General features: G+C 42.4%; 1 protein-coding gene across 3 annotated transcripts in view; it reads left to right on the plus strand.

The window, feature by feature from the left end:
* PIEZO2 (piezo type mechanosensitive ion channel component 2) overlaps positions 1–21,095 on the plus strand; it is a 460,107-nt gene that overhangs the window by 343,391 nt on the left and 95,621 nt on the right. For all 3 annotated transcript variants that reach the window (XM_062201352.1, XM_062201350.1, XM_062201351.1), the window contains 6 exons: positions 2,225–2,373; positions 6,237–6,467; positions 9,752–9,875; positions 12,244–12,536; positions 13,793–13,941; positions 15,937–16,110. In XM_062201352.1, coding sequence (XP_062057336.1) covers positions 2,225–2,373; positions 6,237–6,467; positions 9,752–9,875; positions 12,244–12,536; positions 13,793–13,941; positions 15,937–16,110 — 1,120 coding nt within the window. The remainder of the gene's footprint in view (positions 1–2,224; positions 2,374–6,236; positions 6,468–9,751; positions 9,876–12,243; positions 12,537–13,792; positions 13,942–15,936; positions 16,111–21,095) is intronic.

Raw genomic sequence — 21,095 nt, forward strand, 5'->3', positions numbered from 1 at the left:
GAGTGTGAACATCTGGCAACACTAGCTCCTCATCCCTACAAGGCAGCTGTTGGCTGCTTCTTTGTTGTCATTTCCCCTGCCAGCATGACCATGCCAGTCACCAATTCATGAAGACAGAATTAGCTTAGTGTAGGGGGTGTGGGTGGGTGTAATGTGTACAGCTTGCATGCAGGTAGCAGCAAAGTGGCAACAGAATTATAGTGAATTTTTATCTCTCTTTATGTGAAATTAAAATGAGCATTATCAGACATTATCCAGGCTCAGCGAATGCCTGCAGCCATCCAATTTGCATTAGTAGAACATTAGACCCTGTTTGCATAATACTTTATCAGGCTTATGCTGATGGTCTGTTCTTCATAATTCTTTATCAGTACTTCCTCCATCTGCCCCTAACGGGTACAGCTGGTTAGTCACATTATCCAAAACTCTTCTTTAAGAGCACATCAAGGTCAGTCCCCTACACATACACACACACACACACACAAGTGGCACCTGTAAGACTTCACATCAGACTCCACCAGCTGGTTACACATTTCTGTATCTTACATGCATGTGTAATGTGTATTGGTTTGAAATTTAGTCTTAACCTGAAAAGCTAAAGGAAATACAGTGCCTTTCATGTGTGGTCCCGAGTGTGGGCACCAGAATCACACAGGGCAGGGCTCAAGAGCTGGCATCTGTAACTGCTAACATTCAAGATATTTGGGCCACAGCCAAGACATACTTCTAGTACACATTTTTCACCTGAGGACAAACACATAGAATTTGACTGCTGACAAGGGCCACCCAAACGTACTCAAATCATAAGTTGAACTTTCAGACATAAAATAAGAGCTGGAAAGGTGATTATTTTACATATTAAATCTATATCCAGGGATTGGTCCGAAGGGGTTGGTTCCACTCCCCATTCCCTTAGATACCAAAGTTCCAGTGCACCAAGTCCCTTACATAAAATGATGTAGTGTTTCTATTTAACTTCCCATAGACTTTAAATCATCTCTAGGTTACTTATAACACCTAGTACAATGTGAAAGATTGTATAAATCATTGTGATGCTACATAATTTAGGAAATAATGACATGAAAAAAGTTCATGCATGTTCACTGCAGGTGCAGTATTTTTTTTTTTCCAGAAATTCTCACTTCTTGCTTGGTTGAATACAACTCATAGATACTGAGTCAACCATACACAAAAATGCCACAACCAGAGAACTAGCGTGCTGATGACTCCATAGTCATCAGCTTCAGTGTTTCCATCACTGTTGATGATCCACAAGCTTTCCCATAGAAACCCTAAATTTATGAAACAAGACAGTGGCCCAGGGAAATTCACATCACATCCTGACTTGGGAGTCTGCCCAGGGTGGCACGCATGTCACTGATTTTTCAGTGCCTGTTGTTGGTGCTAGGAAACGTGCTGCTATACCAAATTTAAACAAAAGAGACAGAAAAGATATTTTACTTGGTGACTTAGAACAACACTTGGTGCCACACAGTCCCTCTGGGATAGGAACCTGGGTGTGACTAGGCTGGTTCCTCAGGCTCAAGGTGTTGGTGTATTGGTTTGTAATTCAGTCTTAACTGAAGTTAAGTCTTAACTCAAATTGCTGGCAGGGCTGCTGTGTCATCTGAAGGCTGGCCTGGGGCAACACCTCCTTCTGAGCCCACTTACAAAGTGACTGGCAACCTCAGACTCCTGCTGACCACTGGCCCAGAGTCTTCTGTTCCCTGCCTCCTAGGTCTCTCCATTGGACAGTTCACTACAAGGCCCTGGCTTCTTCCAGAATGTGTGTGTGATGGATTGAGAGAAGGTGCCCAAAGTGAAAGCCACAGTCTTTACTCACTGGATCTTGGAAGTAACATTCCATCCCTTCTGGAGTGTTCTATCTGTTAGAAGTATGTCTCAGATCCTACCCACACGCAAGAGGAGATGATTGCACAGGGACATGAATACTAGGGGGTGGGGCCGCTGGCTTAGACAGCCTTCCATACACTCTCAAATGGAAGTTGTCGTCTCTCGATTTCTGAGTCTCGGTCTTGTTGCATTGACCAGATAGAAGAAAGTGTATTGCTTTGAATCCTAAGGGTTTGACTAATTGGGAATAACTTCTGAAGTGAATAATTAGAGGTTATGCCAAAATTATACACGCGCTCCACTGCTTGGGCCATCTCTACAAATCTCACCTATTTTGTATCAATAGTTATGAAAGTATTTTCCCATCTAGAAAAGAAAGAGGAAGAAGAGGATGAGAAAGAAGAATTTGAAGAGGAAAGGAGCCACGAGGAAAAAAGAAGTGTGAAAGTTCATGCCATGGTCTCTGTGTTCCAGTTTATTATGAAACAAAGTTATATCTGTGCCCTCATTGCGATGATGGTACGTATGATTGGCACTTCAGGGTACTGCAGAAATAGTGCCCACAGCCCTGCTGGCCCCAGACTTCACCATCATTGCACCGGCAGCATAAGGATTTCAGTTTCTCTGCAGTGCCTTGGCAGAGAATGGTTGGTTATTTTAATTTTTCGTGGGATTTTACACTACAGATTGGAAAACCCTGTCCTCTTCAAAGCCACTGATCCTCCTTTTAAATATGAATGCCTTTGTCTCAAATTAGCTGACCACAGCAGAGTATCCAAGGACATATTGGCTATGTTTTCTAAAAGGTGTTGAAGGTATTCAAGGCTAACACAGCTTGCTTTGATTTCTTTCGGGAAGTGACAGCCGCATTCACATCTTTTTAAAAATTTATTTATTCCTCTGAAAGGCAGAGCGGCAGAAAGGGAAAGACAGAGAGAGAAAGAGACCTTCCCAAAAGGCTGCAGTGGCTGGGGCCGGTCCATATTGGAAACAAGAGCCAGGAACCTAATCCTGGTCTCCTACATAGGTGGCAGGAACCTAAGCACTTCGATTGTCATCTGTTGCTTCCCAGATGTGTTATGAAGGAGCTGGATTGGAAGTGGAGCTCCATATGGTATGCTGGCATTTCCTAATGCACTATGCCACAGTGCTGCCCCTTCAGTCACATCTTTCCTTGCATTTGGGTGACACTCTTCCATCTTAGCTGTGACAGTGCTTACCAACTAGAGAATCAAGGAGCCAGGGTTCCCAAGAGCCTCCAGTTGTGAGCTCTCAGTGTGGGCAGCCTTCCACTCACCTCATACTTACTCCACCTCCAGCCTCACAGCTGCAAAGATTACTCCTTTGACAGAGAGATAGAGGACAAAAAGAAATGCTAAGCTCACTCTTTCCTAAAAACATGTTTTCTTGGGAAACCTGATTTAGCTTTAAAAATCCTAATAGTCTACGACACAACTCCTTCCAATTCTGAGTTTAATGGTGAGACCCCCTGGGCATGTTTCAAGACAACAAAATGAAAATGTTCTGTGACTCCTGGGAAAAACACAATTTCCCTGGCACTCAGTTAAGTTGCTTCCCAGGTGAACCTGTGTGTAACTCAACGATAGTTTCTATTAAAAATACTGCAGAGATGCAGTGAGGAAAAGCTCCTAGAAATTTTAATTTTGAGGTTCATTGGGGACTGCTAACTCAGTAAATTTTTAAAGTTTTAATTGATTTATTTTCATTTTACTTGAAAGGCAGAGTCAGAGAAAGAGACAGAGAGATAGACAGAGTGAGATCTTCCATCTACTGGTTCACTCTCTCCTCTAAATTCCTGCAACAGCCAGGCCAAAGCCAGGAGCCAGGAACTCAATCTGGATCTCCCACGTGGGTGGCAAGGACCCAACTACTTGAGTCATCATCTGCCGCCTCCCAGAGTGCACGTTAGTAGGAAGCTAAATTGGAAGCGGAGGAGCCGGGGACTCGAACCAGCCACTGTGATAAGGGATACAGGTCTCGCAAGTGGTGACTTCACTGTTCTGCCAAATGCCCACCCCACTAACTCTGTTCTCTATACCAAAGTAATTCTGTGCTCTATCCTTGCTTTTTGGCACTTCCCTTATATCAACCTCGACTTTAAATTACAGCAAATCTCTGACTGTTATATATTGAATATATTACAAATACAAGTTACCATGCTCATCCTGAACTCACAAAAAAGTACACAGTTAGTTCTTTTTTTCTCCTATCACTCGGATAAATTCACTCTTTTCTTTACTGAAAGGGTATTATCCATTTCTTTTGAACACACAATTTGTTACTTAATCACAAGCCCTTGTGAAAACAATCCAGTCCTTCATGAAAGCTTTGACCTTGCTTGGTGCCCTCCCACTGTTTCAAGGCAGCCACAATAGGAATGTATGAAAAGCACCAGTTCACCATGGACGTTCCCTCGCCCAGCAGACTTATCAGCCATGGACAGAGTGGATGTCTTCCCAGAGCCAAGGTTGTGAAGATGACCGATATGTTCATTAAAAAATACAAAGCACAAATCCACTAAGCCATCAGATTACTCTGAAGCCCAATGCCGGAAACAGTAATGCAGATTTAGCTCTTAATGATGGCAAGCAGAAGGCACGTGTGACTGGGTGTTAAAGAGAAAGACATTTTTCACTAATTCTTATAGCTAGCTTTTCTCTCTCATCCTCATCCTCCCATACAAGAACAGTGTAGAGGGGAAATCACATTTGTGAAAATATTCTCCTGGATCACGTGATAAGTTTGGTAAAGTTACATCTGCATACAATGCATTATTTAGTGTAAAACCCTTGAGTGTGTCATTTAATACAAACCCCTTCAACGTTACCGAACCTTTAACAATTGCTACTTCCAAGAACTATTTTAATGAAACAATTTTAATAAAAGCTATTTGAATCTCAAATTTATATTTACCATGTATTTTAACCAACTTTTACAAGATATTTTATTTCTTTGACCAGCAGAGAAGCAGAGATAGAGGGAGACACAGAGACAGAGAGAGATTTTCCCTCTGCTGTTTTTCTCCCCCAAAAGCCTAAATAGCTGGGGCTGAGCCAGGCCAAAGCCAGGAGCATGGAACTCCAACCAAGTCTCACACATGAGTGCAGGGGCCCAAGGACTTGGACCATCTTCTGCTACCTTCCCAGGCTCGTCTGCAGGGAGTTGGGTTGGAAGCAGAGCAGCTTGTGTTCAAATCCGCACTCTGATATGGGATGCTGGTGTCACAGGCAGTGGCTTAACTCACTGAGCCACAATGCCAGCCCCATTAACCAACATCTTAAATAATTCATCAGTTTAAAACACTAACAGTGCTTTAGGGTAAATTTGAACATTGCTGAGAGGAAATATCTGTCTTTTGCTGACTGCATTTGTCTTAATACTTGTTTGCTTTCCAGATGCAAAACAGGCTTGTAGAACATTTGGGACTTTAGAAGTAACTCTTGATAATTCACAATATTCAGGAATGCAATGGACTTCAGTTAGTTCCAGACATATCTAGAAAATGTTCGTATTTTCACCAAAAAAAAAAAAAAAAAGTTAGCAGAGATTGTGGTTAACAGTTAACAGTTTTCCTGAGTTAGTAGTATCTGTGAGCCTGATTTACAGATGGTTCTGATTGCTGCCATTTGAAGTAAAGTTCTGGTTCTTTGAAAGTTTAATGTGAATGGAAGAGAGCATATCACATGTCCCAGGGGTGGGACACGTGTTAGTCCTACCCTTAGAGGACAGAAGCCGGGCTGCCCCTTGTTAACTGGGCTTTATTATGGGATGAGTGGAGCCTACTGTGCAATTTCCTCGTGTGAGTTTTCTGATTTCTGCTGTGTATTATCCTCCTGGATCTTCAGGACGTGTGTGGAAAGTGGAACTTGAGAAGTGTAAGTTAAAGGAAGGTGTTTGTGCAGCAGGGTAAGCTGTCTCTTGGATAACATCTGGGGAGTAAACCAGCATGTGGAAGATCTCTGTGTATCACTCTGCCATTAAAATAAATAATTTTTTCAAAAACCTCTGTTATCATCCATAAATAACTGCTGACTCCAAGCTACTGGAGGGAAAAGAGAGGATAAAGATGGAGAGATTTGAAGTGAAAAGGAGAAGGACTAGGAATGATGAGCCCTTGATCTTCGACCCTGTTCCCTAGAGGAAGGTCAAAGGCAACGCCATTCTCCCTGATCCATTCCCCTCTTTCTTTCCTATGCCGTGGGCCAGGAGCTCTCCAATTCCCTCCACAGCTCTTTCCTCCCTCCTCCCCCTTTAAATACTGTTGACCACTTTTTTTTAAGTTCTATATAAATTCGGCTTCACATAGTGGGACACTAGGCATTGTACTGACCATGATCGCTTTCTTTCCTTCTCTCCCTGAGGCTTGGAGCATCACCTATCACAGCTGGTTGACTTTTGTGCTGCTCATTTGGTCCTGCACTCTCTGGATGATTCGCAACAGGAGAAAATATGCCATGATCAGCTCTCCTTTCATGGTTGTGTATGGAAATCTACTGCTGGTATTGCAGTATATATGGAGTTTTGAACTTCCAGAAATTAAGAAGGTTCCAGGATTTTTAGAAAAGAAAGAGCCAGGAGAACTTGCTTCAAAGGTAAATGAATAGGAAAACCAGAAAACAAAATAATGAAGCAAAATCACGCTACTCATAATAATTGCTATCAAGCAAAACCTTATAAAAATGACCTCCACTTATTCTGGGCTTCTCAAAAAATACATATTTATGGCAATTTATTTTGCTTAGCAACATCTATAATTTAAACATGAACATAATTCCACTTTGCTTTGGTTTTTACTTAAAAAGTCAATGCTTTCTAATCAAAGAAATTTATAAATTGTATATTCAAAATTAGATGTGGACATAGGAATACAACATAGACGATGTCAAGATATTGGAAGATTTTCTTTGATAGATTGTGAATTTCTAAAAAAATGCATAGTACATTGCTGTTATGAATAATCATTGATTTTAATGACTTTTCTCTCCAATTCTATCCCAGAAAACATTCTTAATAGCAAAAATTAAGTATGATACTTGCTTTTTTCCCTCTCAATTATATGATATGCCATCTTAGGTGGTGACAAAGTGCATCATTGTTTCATTGCTCATTCATTTTCATGGCACACATTACTGGTTTTTATTTGAGAAACTTTGGTATCCCCACTTAACCTGCCCTGTTAACAAAGTGGTTAAACACACATCCCCTGGCTACTGACACCTTTGTTTTCAGACACTAAAAGCAATCCTATGTACAATGAATGAGTCTTGAGAATTTGTCCTCTAAACAAAGTAGAAAGGTAGCAGCCCTGAAATGGCATCCATTTACATTCACCTGTCCTGGGAGTAGACCCCCTCTTTAAAGGTCATCACCTCCCCTCCCCACAGCCACGATAATCAAGAGAAAAATGAGGCAATGTGTAAACTACACTAAGGACACATTTTTGTAAGAGGTTTTTTGATGAAGGACTCTTGGGCTGAAGGAAAAAAAAACACTAACAGGTGAATGCCCATGGCACTTAGAGATCAGACCATTCCATTCATTTCAAATGAATTCCCTGTATTCATAGACCAAGGAAATTCTATTACTTCCTTCATCCCATTCTCCCAGCCCTGCTTTCACTCCTTAATCACACCCCTGACTGAAAATCCTTATCATACTCCCAAATCACCTTTGGGTGACATTCTTTCATTGACTCTCTCTCCTTCTTTCCCCCTAAACACAGGCACACAAGCACACACTCACACACAACTGTTGTCTTTTCTATCAGAGAAATTCAGAAGCTAAAGGCCATTCAAAAGCTTCTTCATTGGACTGTGTAAAATCTATTTCAAGCTGACTCAGAGTACCAGCGAGAGTTCTAGAAATGTGTGCCAAGACCCTTGTCTAATCTAAAATTAATATATGATTGGCAGGGAAACATTATTTGGGAAATAAACTGTTACCCACGTTTTTAAAAAGTCATTCTGGGATGCTACACTTGTATTTTATTGCACCCCAGAACAAAACAAGGAGCAAAAAAAAGGAAAGGGCAAAGTTTGCCATAGACAGGAACAATCAAACTTGAGGCTCACAAAAGTCTTATCACAAGGATATTTGTGAAATCCTGTAATTAACTCCCTCTTTTACAGAGCGCTGAATGAGGCTGTGTGACAATCTTCCCTGGGTCCTCGCAGGTTCGCGTGTCCCCAGGGGGCAGCATTGTTGAGTCCTAGAGAGCCTCCTTCTTGGCTCCATGAACAGTTTTCAAAAGCTGGCTTGTGATTCAGTGTGTCCTAGGAAGGCAGTCCATCGGCCCCCACATCCTCCTAACCTCTCTGAATATGCAGTAGAAACACATTTCTTTCCTAATTTGCAGTCAATTCACAATAACCTCCAGCATTTTAACACCAGTCTTTCAAAAGGGCACGTACTCACTCTGGTTCTGGATTTCATTAGGTCTTCAGCGTGTTTACCAGAACTTCTTGGCGTGGAGTTATGTTGAAAGTAAATGATAAATGGACATTTATGGGTAGTGAAATGGGCAATTACTCAAAATGAAAATGAACTTATTCATTTGCCTATTTATCTTCTTCATTTCTTTGGCAAATATTTATCAAAAGCCTGCTAGGAACCACAATGAATCATCACTTCACATGCTCTAGGATGGCTGTCATCCAAAGAGGCAGAGGACAGCAGATGCCACTGAGAAAGTGGAGGAGCTGGAACTGTCACTCACTGCCGGTGGGAATGTACAATGGTGCAACAACTTTGCAAAACAGTTTTTTTAACAATTCCTCAAATGTTGTCAATTCCTCAGAATGCTAAATAAAGAACTACCCTAAGACCAGCAATTCTGGTCCTAAGTTTCTAATTCCAGGAGAACTGAAAACATACATTCACGCAAATGCTTGCCTAGGAAGCCTTATAGCATCATTTCCCATCATAGGCAATCAACTAATGAATGGATTAAAAATGTATTGCATGTCCATTTGATGGCATATTATTTAATAATGAAAAGAAATGAAGTACCTTAGTTGCTAAAACATAGATGAACCTGAAAAATACTATGTTCTGAAGAAGCATAAAAGAGGAGCATAACTTTTACAAATAAGCCACTTACCAATGAATGCATGATTTTATCTGCATGAAATTAAGCCAATCTATAGGAACAAAAAGTGAATTCATGGTGGGCTAGGACTGGGATGGAAAGAACAGGAGGTGCTTCTTTGGGTCATCTTTTTGGGGTGATGAAAATAGTTTAAAATTGATTTGCAGTGAATTTGTACAAATCTGTGAACATACTATAAACATTGAATTAGACACTTTAAATTATGAAGTGTAGTGTTGTGTGAATTATATATCAAAAAGCTATTACAAAAAAAAAAAACAGAAACAAAAACCTACCATGTGCCAGGTACTGTATTCCCTGAAAAATGGAGCTCTCTGAGATGAAAAGAAACCAAAAGCTCTTTTTGTTCTTGTAGCCCTCAAGGAAATGTTAGTATAAAGTATGAGCACATAGAACTATCCTTCCCTCGGCTTTGATAGATTAATGGGAGTAAGGAGTTCTGTTTGCTGGGATGACATTTCCGTTTCCTCACCTGCGGAAGTGGTCAAAATAAGGAGCGCAGCAGAAGCAGACGGGAACCGGACAAGGACATCTTGCTTTTATGATTGTAGTGACGTCACACTCGGGGGGCAGTGGGTCAAGGACAGACCCCTTGAGGGAGCCCAGTGGCCGGCCAGCACCATCTCCCGGGTCTCCTCAGGGCCGGCTGGCTCCTGACACCCTCCAGAGAGGGGATATAGGAGCAGTGACGTTCGCTCCCCGGAACCTGAAGAAAGCGTTCTGTTGGTTGAAGTGCTTCATTCCGTGGTGCTGACTCTCTGATTTCAGATTCTCTTCACCATCACTTTCTGGCTCCTGCTAAGGCAACACCTCACAGAGCAGAAGGCCCTTCGAGAAAAGGAAGCCCTTTTAGCTGAAGTCAAAATTGGAAGTGAGGAAAATGAGGAGAAAGGTAAATTCGTGTGAACAGCGGGTGACTGGCGATTTGGAGCTCAGTGCAGTTATAGAGAAAGAGCCCCCGGAAACATCAGGAAGCTTAGGGCGAGACCCGAGTGGCACCTGCACGTGAGCTCGGGGTGATGAGTGACAACATTCATTTCTAAGAGATTAATGTATTAGCCATGAGAAAACCAACACAGACCCACTAGTGTGTGTTTGTGTTGTGTGTGTATGTGTGTGTAGTTTCTTATATAGATTTAGCCACTGAGTTCTTTTTCAACTCACACTTTTAGTGAGCATTGGAATCAAGAAACTAACTCAGTTCTTTTAAAAATTCAAACGGTCTACTTTTCTAAAAAAGAATGCACCACCAAGTCAAGAAAAACAAAAAAGGAAGAGGAGGTTGTTTTCAGAAGGGTGCTTCAAAAAGTTCATGGGAAAATGGAACCAAAAGTTGTTTATTTTAGTGCCAAAATTTTGGAAATAAATGCATAAATTTTACATAATTCTCATGAACTTTTTGATGTACCTTCACAGTATCATCTCTATTGTTGTAGACTTACTGTAGAGGTAAAATGAGAACAACTTGCTCCCTAACTAACCACATGGATATGCCAATAAATAAAAGTGTAGTGTTTGTAGAATTGATCATGAGACTATTAGTGAAGATAGGTAGCATTGTCTCTGTAAAACAGCTATACATTTTTATATAGCTTAAAAAAAAACAGCTATACATTTTTATAGCTTAAAAAGATTTGTTTATTTTACCTGAAAGTCACAGTTACACAGAGAGAGGAGAGGCAGAAAGAGAGAGAGAGGATTGCCATTCACTGATTCACTCCCCAGATAGCCACAACAGCCAGAGCTGCACCGATCCGAAGCCAGGAGCTGGGAGATTCTTCAGGGTCTCCCACATGAGTACAGGGGCCCAAGGACTTGGGCCATCTCCTGCTGCTTCCCTAGGCCATCACAGAGAGCTGTATTGGAAGTGGAGCAGCTGGGTCTTGAACCGGCACCCATATGGGATGCCAGCACAGCAGGCAGCAGCTTTACCCGCTAGGCCACTACACCAGCCCTTGGGATGATAGCCTTAAGATTAATCCAAGGGCCTGAGTTGTGGCCTAGCAGCTTCAGCCACTGCTTGTGATGCTGACTTTCCTTTTGAGTGCCCTTTCGAGACCTGACTGCTCTGCTTCCAATCCAGCTCCGCGTAAATGGGCCTGGGAAAAGCAGTAGATGATGACCCCAGTTCTTGGGCCCCTGACACCAAGATGGGAGACTCAGATGGAGTTATGCGTTCCTGGCTCCAGCCTGGCTCAACACTGGCCATTACAGCCATTTGGAGAGTGACCCAGTGGGTGGAAGATCTCTCTGTCACCATCTCTAGCTCTGGCTCTATCTCTATCTCTATCTCTATCTCTATCTCTATCTCTATCTCTATCTCTTTCCCTCCCTCTCTCTGTCATGCTGCCTTTCAAAGTAAGTAAATCTTTAAAAGCTTCTGAGAGATTAATATAGTAACCATGAGAAAACCAACACAGACCCACTAATGTATGTGTGTGTGTGTTTGTGTGTAGTTTCTTATATAGATTTAGCCATTGAGTTATTTTTCAAGAACAATAGCCTGACTATAAAGTTTAAGTCTATCCTGTGTAAATTTGATGCCTGTATTGAAAAAAGAATGATTAAATTAACCAGTTGACTTTGGGGAAGAATGATTCATTCAAGTTCAACAATTGCTCTGACCCCTTCACTTCATTTCCCCCCCCCTCACTCTGTGAATCCATTGATTGTTTGAAAAAAATTATTCAAATTTTAGGTAGCCTTGGTAACACAGAGACAGGCCTTATATATTAGCATATTTTAAAGCAAGATGAAATAGATTTTTAATTCCAGTGCAAATAATTCCTTTACATGTGGTTAAATTACAGTTATTTTTTCGATTAAATTATATTTGACCTTACTGTGACATACTTCCTGGTTAAGATTGTTAGCATTAACCCCATTCAATGAAGAACTACTTGGATTCTCAAGAGTCATGAAAGTGACATATTCGTTGCGATTTTTGTATTGGTGCCTATTCATTTTTCTAGATCCAACCATACCTACAGCTATCATTATATATTAGAAGGAAAGAAGATGTTACAAAGAGATTAGCATAAACATAGCACCAAATTTATTTTCCTTTAAGCTATATTTTCAGGAAGATTATAAAAATTGACTGTGCATTAGTTATGAATATGTCCTTGTTTATTAGAACAGGATGAAATCATTCAAATCAAATAATAATTCATAAAGTCCCTATTTCCGTGTCCCACATGCATCACGCGTGGTTGGAGTGTGGTTCTGGCCGGGTAACGACACAGCTTTCTGTTTTGAAGACGAGGACCTTCAAGACATACCAGTGGAAGGGGAGCCTCAAGGGAAGGAGGAGGAAGAGACACCAAAGGAGGAGAAGCCAGAGAGAAAGAAGGAGGTGGAGGAGGAGGAGGTGGAGGAGGAAGACGACCAGGACATCATGAAGGTGCTGGGCAACCTGGTGGTGGCCATGTTCATCAAGTACTGGATCTATGTGTGCGGGGGCATGTTCTTCTTCGTCAGCTTTGAGGGCAAGATCGTGATGTACAAAATCATCTACATGGTGCTGTTCCTCTTCTGTGTAGCCTTGTACCAGGTAGGCGACTGTCACCTCTCCCATCCGTCCTGGCAGTACTTGTGAGCCACCCTTGCAGAGATAATAATTACTTGAATCTCATGAACCTATCAGAGAAAGTGACAGATACAATGCAAAAGTGGGACAAAATTCTCTTCAACGTTCTCGTTACTTTCAAATTCTAGTTCTTAAAAATTCAGAAAATCATTCATGACCTGTTCATAAGTTATTGATTTAAGAAAAAGATATCTGAATAATTGCATTTTTAATATTAATTTAAGAGCACTGGCCAAATAATCTAAAATAGTGAAGGATTCCCCTTGTATTCTAGGCCTTGGGATCAGAGAACTCTACATATATACGCTGTGTGTATGTATTCATGACTGTGTGTACCAACGTGTGTACAATGTATCAGCTGCCTTGAGATGTCATTCATGCATTCAAATTTATTAAAGATCATATTGTAATGGATTACCCTCTCCACAAACCCTGTTTTAACTGATGGTAGAAGGGGACCCAGTGAGAGCAGCACGATAAATATAGAATGTTCAGAAACAAACAACACAACTACAATAAACAAGATAACGTTCTATGTGGAGAAAAATGATCCAGCGGAAATCAATGAATTTCCAAACACATTTTAAAATTCAAGACAGATATGCTCTGATGAATATCCACAAGCATATGATAAAAAGAGATCTCTCTGTGATGATTTCACGTTTTTATTCCTACGCTACCTTTTTGAATTTCAAAACAGATGTAGTTTTCTCTTGGCTAGAAAACTCTCAATGAGGGCAACAGCTACCATACCATCACTTGGGTACCTCATAGACACCAGGTCCTGCTGGGTTATAGGAGGGGATTTCAAAAGTTAATTAAAAAGTGGAATTTGAAGATAAGTTTATCTCCACACAAAAATCTTGAAATGCATGCATAGTGTTTTCATAAGTGCACATGAGCTTCTTGAAAACCTCATAAATATTTTCTACAGTTTATATTATCTATAAATTCCATCCTCATAACAACTTTGCAAAGTTATGGAAGAGAGAAGGAAAGTTTCATGAAGTTCAGCAACTTGCCCAGAGGCCCAGGTAGCTGGGATCTAATCCAGATCCACCCAACTCTCTTAGGAACAGAACATGGAAAAGATGGAAGAGACTTAACTTTCAAACAGGTCTATAGATCACACCTTGTCTGGGTTGAAGAAAACAAGAGAATGTGAGTTTATCCATAGCTGATGTTGTTTTCTCAATGATTGTTCAATATCTGCTTTGCAGGTGCACTATGAATGGTGGAGGAAAATTCTGAAATATTTCTGGATGTCGGTGGTTATTTACACTATGCTGGTGCTCATCTTTATATACACATATCAGTTTGAAAACTTCCCAGGCCTGTGGCAAAATATGACTGGATTGAAAAAAGAAAAGTAAGCAATCTGAGTGTTCGATGGGTTATGGAAATGACAAAGAGGCTGAAGAGCCGAATGCGTAGGGCTCCAAACATCGTCAAACAAGATTTTGGAGAACCAGAATGTTTGCAATCCTTTTAAATTCCTGGAACACAAAGTTTATCACATATTCATCTTTGATTTCCCACTCCCTAGCCCTGAGCGGGAACACAGTAGGTACTTAATGAATAGTGAGTGAAAAATGAATATTCAGCCCCATATTCATAAAGGACATTTGCATGTGCAACTCACACGTTGAGTACTTGGTCATGCTTTCTGCACTCCAAACAACAGCTCAGTTCTCCAGTTCACAAGTAGATGCATGGCCTCCTGGGAGGCTACTTTTAAAAGCTCAAGGGAAAATGGATGAAAAGAGGAGCGTATTTGTTGCAAAAATGTTTGAAATCCATGCATAGTTTTTGCATAATACACATTTTTCATGAACTTTTTGAAGACCCTGCCTCTATGTGGATCTCAATTTTTTTGCCCCAAAATGAACTTATCTTTTCATTCCATTTTCCTCCAACTTTTGGAAGTGCCCTCTGATAAAGCAGCAGCCTTTCTTCCTTTATGTTGCTGGGTGCTAAGACTCTAAGGAGTCGTGAGTGCCATTGAGAACAACATCACCGTACTTGCCAACAGAGGCAACAGGATGGGATGGTGTTTCCTGTGCCTGTAACAGGTAGTGCCAGCTCCTGTGCTGGTTTGCTTCGGTGAACGTATGCAATTAGTGAGGAAATCTAGTCATAATTGGCCTTGAGCTGACCATAACTCCAGGACCTAGGAGGAACATTGCAAAGGAAAGAATCACCCACAGCTCAACAAATACCTCTGTAGGGTTTATTCAACAACTGTTTTATGGAACGCTTTTCCTGGATAGGAAATAAGATTGCCTCAGCCCTGTGGAGCTTTTACTCTAGCATAGTACATGACATAAGTCAAAACCCAGTTACCGTGAGAAACAGGCAACAGACCAGGGAGTGTGTAATGGGAGAAATCTATTCATGAATGGAATGGTCAGGGCAGGCTTCATGGAAGAGGTATTGTCCAAACCCTACCTGATAGATAAAGATCTTATCTTAAGAAAAGGGAGGCGGGGGATCCCAGGCAGAGAAAACAGCAAATGCAAAGGCCCTGAGGCAGGACAGTTTGGTCTGGTACATGTGAAGAAGTGAAAGAGAGAAAGCTGTCACCCGGGAAGCTGGGAAGGCAGGAGAGAGAATGCTGGGAAGGTTTGGCCAGGCACCCAGCTGCATATGACTTGCAGGTGGAGAGGGGCTGATGCACCTTTTATTCCTGATGGGCCTTTTTAAGTCTTGCAAGGTCCCCTGACTGACTGAGAAAACATATATTTGGAGGAACAGAAACAGCAACAGGAGTTGGCACACAGAGCAGGAGAATGGCTTTCATCAGAAGACGAAGGAAACCAAGAACATGTTCAGAAAACTCTCAACACGGGGTTACTTGGGAAGCCGCAGGTTTCCGGTAGAGCGTTGGGTGTGAGCGTCCACAGGACGGGGCTGGGCTCCGCGTACACATTTGGGTCCCCGGGGTCAGGATGGTGCGGAAACCACAGGGAGTAGGTGAGATCACTGAGAGTGGTCTGGGATATTTCAGTCCCCAGCAGTGCAGAGGAAAGGGAGGAGCCGGCAGCGGATGGAGGAAGAAGGCAGGCAAGCAAGCAGCGTGGCATCAGGATCCAGATGTTCAAGAAGGGCTAGAGGTTGAATTCAAGGGAGAGAGAGGAGTGGCCCAGACGAGTGTTTCTGGCCACGGTAAACACAAGTTAAGCAGATTGGTGGAAGCAAATGCCAACCTGGAATGGAAGGGTGGGGGTGGGGGCAGATTCTATAAATGGTACGAGTGATGGGAGCAGAGCGACGGGAGCAGAAGACTGGTGGAGCTACAGAGGAAAGGGCTGTGTCTTCATCACACGAGAGAGGCTCCTGCAGTTTGTTTTGTCGTCTGCCGTAGGCTTGAGGACCTTGGTTTAAAGCAGTTCACAGTGGCTGAGCTCTTCACCCGCATTTTCATCCCAACCTCCTTCCTGCTGGTGTGCATCCTGCACCTGCACTATTTCCACGACCGCTTCCTGGAACTCACAGACCTCAAATCCATCCCCAGCAAAGAAGACAGCACCATCTACAGGTGAGCGAGCCACAGACACATGGGCCTCGGTCGTCCAGTCCTCTGAAAGGCAGTCTCGGTCCCCTGGCATGAGGCTATTCATCTAACTTAGAGTTCAGCCTTGGACTTTCTGTGAGTTATCAGCCTGCAAGTGAAAAAAAAAGGACTGAGGGAAAGAGCAAAAAATAAAGTGGAACAATGGAATATATTTTCTGAAGCAATTAGTAGAAACTTATGACACAGGTAGCTGTGTGTACTAAAATATTTTAGACTCGGTGATCCATATTTTGGGTTCAGGCTGGTTATTTGTAGAACATGGACAGAATCTGTCTAACTCAAAGGATGAGTTTTTGTTTCAATGACCAAGTGTAAACACATGAGGTTGGGGGGGGGGGGGAGTACAGAATTTCCCCTTTCATTTTGAAAGTGAAGAACCTTGGCTCAAAGGAGAGAATCTGTGATCTACTCGCAATTTGAATGATGTTTAAGAAGAGAAAGCAAAGGCAGTGTCTTGTAGTGGCTGAGTGTTGTTTTCTCCTTATCAGTCAACAAGTAGCTGAAGGGACATTACTTTCCTGGTGTGGTTGCTGAAACCACAGTGGGTTGTCCTGAATCCCCCATCTGGTCCATCGCCGGGAAACTATAAACATTCTGCCAGTGAGAGCTAGCAATGATTTTCCTCTCTGCCTTACATTTAACCTACAATTCTGCTCCTGGAAAACCCTGCTTTAGCAACAAGGGAGCATATGGCTATGTTAAGAGTACAGAGGCCATAGCTGGACATTCCCTCTAATTTTTTTTAGGGTTTATTTATTTTAGAGAGAGAGAGAGAGAGAGAGAGAGAGAGCTCTTCTATTCACTAGTTCACTCTCCCAAATGGCCATAACAGCTAGGACAGGGCCACATGGAAGCCAGGAGCCAAGAACTTTCTCTGGATCTCCCACGTGGGTTCAGAGGCCCCAACACTTGAGCCATCTTTCACTGCTTTCCAAGGAGCATTAGCAGGGAGCTGGATCAGAAGTGGAGCAACCAGGCCTTGAACCAGTGCCCAGATGGAATGCTGGTGCTACAGATGGCGGCTTAACCTGTTGCACCATAGCGCCATAGCCTCCCCTCAATTCTTTTACTGCAAAGCTAGAATCCCACATCAGAGCACTGATTTGAATCCTGGTTGCTCCACTTCCCATCCAGCTCTCTGCTAAAGCACCTGGGATAGCAACTGAAGATGGCCCATGTGCTTGGGCCCCTGCCATCCACATGGAACACCAAGATGGAGTTCCTGGCTCCTGGCTTAGATTCCAGCCATTTGGGGAGTGAACCTGTGGACAGAAGATCTCTCTGTCTTTCCCTCTCTCTTTGTCACTTTGCCTTTCAAATACTTGAAATAATGTGAACTAATTTCAAAATACTTCAAAGGCGGAGTTACAGCGAGAGGGGGAAGAGACAGAGGGACAGAGATCTTCCATCTGCTGTTTCACTCCCCAAATGCCCACAACAGCCAAGTCTGGATCAGGCCAAAGCCAGGAGCCGGGAGCTTCATCCAGCTATCTCACATGAGTGGATAGTGGCATCCATATAGGATAACAGCATTAAGGTGGCTTAACCTGCTGAGCCACAAGGCCAGCCCAAGAAATAAATCTTTTTAAAAAAAGTTTTAAGTAAGCTAACCTAGACAATGGCTCTATAGAAATGAAGGTGTTTTCAGTCATTAGAAGGATTATTGTTGTTTTTTTTTAAAGATTTTATTTATTTATTTGACAGGTAGAGTTATAGACAGTGAGAGAGACAGAGAAAGGTCTTCCTTCCATCGGTTCATTTCCCAAATGGCTGCAACGGCCAGAGCTGTGCAGATCCGAAGCCAGGACCCAGGTGCTTCTTCCTGGTCTCCCATGCGGGTGCAGGACCCAAGCACTTGGGCCATCCTCCACTGCCTTCCCCGGGCCACAGCAGAGAGCTGTCCTGGAAGAGGAGCAACCGGGATTAGAACTGGCGCCCATATGGGATGCTGGAGCCACAGGCAGAGGATTAACCTAGTGTGCCACAGTGCCGGCCCCATAGAAGGATTATTTAATGCTTCTTTTGTTTGAGATATCTATGAGTAAAATTTGCTTTTGATTCTCACCTGTGACCATGTTAAAACGAAACTATAAATCCTCACCATTTTCTTCCAAAAGTCATCTTTAATCATTCGGGCTGGCTCACTAGGCTAATCCTCTGCCTGCGGCACCAGCACCCCGGGTTCTAGCCCCAGCTGGGGCGCTGGATTCTATCCCGGTTGCTCCTCTTCCAGGCCAGCTCTCTGCTGTGGCCTGGGAGTGCAGTAGAGGATGGCCCAAGTGCTTGGGCCCTGCACCCCATGGGAGACCAGGAGGAAGCACCTGGCTCCTGGCTTCAGATCAGCTGCAGCAGCCATTGGGGTGTGAACCAACGGAAAAAAAGGAAGACCTTTCTCTCTTTCTCTCTCTCTCTTGCTGTCTAACTCTGCCTGTCCAAAAAAAAAAAAAAAAAAAAAAAATCATTAAGAAAATTCTTGCAGGTAGCAGAGCAGCTTTGTTTCTCAGAGATGTGATTATTGGTAATTGCTAATAAAGCCTTTTCTAAAGTGTTTTCATCCAAATGTCTTCCCTTCCTGTCTGTATTCATCTTCTAAAATTCTCCTGGTTTGTAGGAGCTTTTCCTGCTGTTAGTGTCTGTCATACCACCCGATAGAGATCAATCACAGTTTATCCAGGAGAGCAGAGACTGTCAGGATCATGGTTCTGTAGGAGACCACGTGACTCAGCACAGGGTCACACTGTTTGCACCTACCATACCTGAGAAGCATATTTTTTTTGGAATTCCTTTTAAGGATGTGTAGTGATGTTTTATTACACAGGTTGTGGCGAGGGCTCCTGCCCCTGGGCCTGACGCCTCCTGCCTCCCTGTGGTTGCATTCACACCCCACCCTCTGTTCCATGGCCAGAGAAGGAAGCAGCTCTAAATGACGTGTGGCCGAGGAGATCCTAGCTAGCCCTGGGCACCGCCCTACCAGTGCATTTTCCAGGAGCATATACACAGAGAGAGAAGAGGAATATGCAATGCCAGCAAGAAGCATCTAGGGTTTCACTTTCAATGCCATGGGGTGGGGGAGGGGGAGGAGGTAGTGGTGGTGGTGGAGGTGGTGGCGGTTTCTAATACCCTGGGGAATAGGAACAACTCACTCAAGTTTGGTGTTTTTCAATCAGGCAAGAGTTTAGCATAAAGGTGCTGAAATTTTGATTTTGAACATATGATACCTATCCCAATATTTTAGCAACTGTTTTCCATCATGGCATTTTCCTAACTGATAATGGTCACCTTAAAGAGAAATTTATTTTGATACAAACATATTTGAAACCCATGCACAGTTTTTTTTCAAATAAGTTTCCATGAACTTTTTGTTCCTAATATGCACCAAATAAATTTGCATCAAAATAAACCTATTGTTTAATTCCATTTTCTGAGAACTTTTTGAATTGTATTCATATGTGTATGTGTTCACATAAGTAGTGCAGGCAGAAGTTGCTTGTGTGCAAAAGTAGAATTTATTGTGAATTTACAAAGTTAGCAGTATGAAAATGTTTTCTGATATACATAAGAAGAAACAATTATTATTCATAAGTAGATAATCTCAATAATATTTATCTTAGTAATAACTTAGAGTACTCATAATTATGATATTAATTATGTTATATAATTAATGACTAAGAACTAAGATCCACTACTTTCATATTACTTTAACTTGTCCATGATTTATTTTAGGAAGTATTGTTATGCATTCAGAAATAAAATAATTTTTTAAGCCTTGGTTTTAGAAAACCTTAGAGAAGAGTAAGTTGAATATGGTTACTTAGTAGGACTTTTAATTTTCTTGATGCTGGGGAAGGAATTAAAAATGAACCATTTGTGTTATATTTTCTTGGATAAAATGTATCTTGAGAAATTTAAACATTACAGATTTTTAACAAAATGTGCTGGATGGGAGGGGTGAGAAGAAGGGAAAGAGTTATGACCTTCAAGCATTTTTCCTGAATGTGTCTGATTTCATGTTGCCGCTGAATCTCGTGGCTTAGACTCTTTTTACGGGTGCAACCCATGTGGAAGATGACACACCTGATGCTAGAAAGCTTACGAGACATCTGCTTCTCTCATCTCTGTCTAACAGCTTCCTCTTTCTCTCTCCAACCTGTCTCTCCCCTGCTTCCTTGTGCTTCCATCTCTCCCTGCGTAGCCATGCCAAAGTCAATGGTCGCGTGTATCTAATAATCAATAGGTGGGTACTTCCATGTTTTCTGTCTTCTTTGTTTTAAAACTGTTTCTTGGCGTGTTAAACTCGACTGTTTTACAAACGAAAAGTGGTGTCACCAGATAGTGGACGATGGTCCAGGTATGCTCATGGATGTGTTCTGCAAACCAAGCCATTCGGTGCTTGCACTGGATGGTGCTGCCGAGTGGGTGTGGAGGTTGCCCAGGGTCTTCAGCTGCTGCTCAGCCTCCGGTCTTGGACCCAGCTTGTGCTCCTTCATGTCATCCTTTGGCAGAGCAAGTTCAAGGCGTGCCTGGGAGTTCATCACTCTCTTGAATATATCATTGGAGCTCAGCTTAAGAACCACCTCCTCCACACCCTTCCCATAAATGCCAACATCCTGCTGAAAGTTTTTGCCCTCCCTCTGAATCCCATGGCACTTTGTCATCGCTGCTGTCCTGACACTTGCCTTCCAGTGCTCCATCCTCTGCTCGTCTTTTTTTTTCCCCCTTGCTAGAGGCATAAGCTCCTCAGGCCTGGGCTCCCTGAATAATTCACTTAGATGTCCCCATATCACCTACCCCAGGGCCTTACCCACTAGTTGACATTCAACAGATATTTACTGAATGAGGTGAAAATAGTTACAACAATACATGGCCTCAGAAAACATCAATTCTTCAACTACATCTGGACTTGAAAGGTTGACTTACTATTGTAGAATATTTTCATCACCAGATTTTAT

Source organism: Lepus europaeus, chromosome 9, assembly GCF_033115175.1.
Source record: "Lepus europaeus isolate LE1 chromosome 9, mLepTim1.pri, whole genome shotgun sequence".
Taxonomy (NCBI): domain Eukaryota; kingdom Metazoa; phylum Chordata; class Mammalia; order Lagomorpha; family Leporidae; genus Lepus; species Lepus europaeus.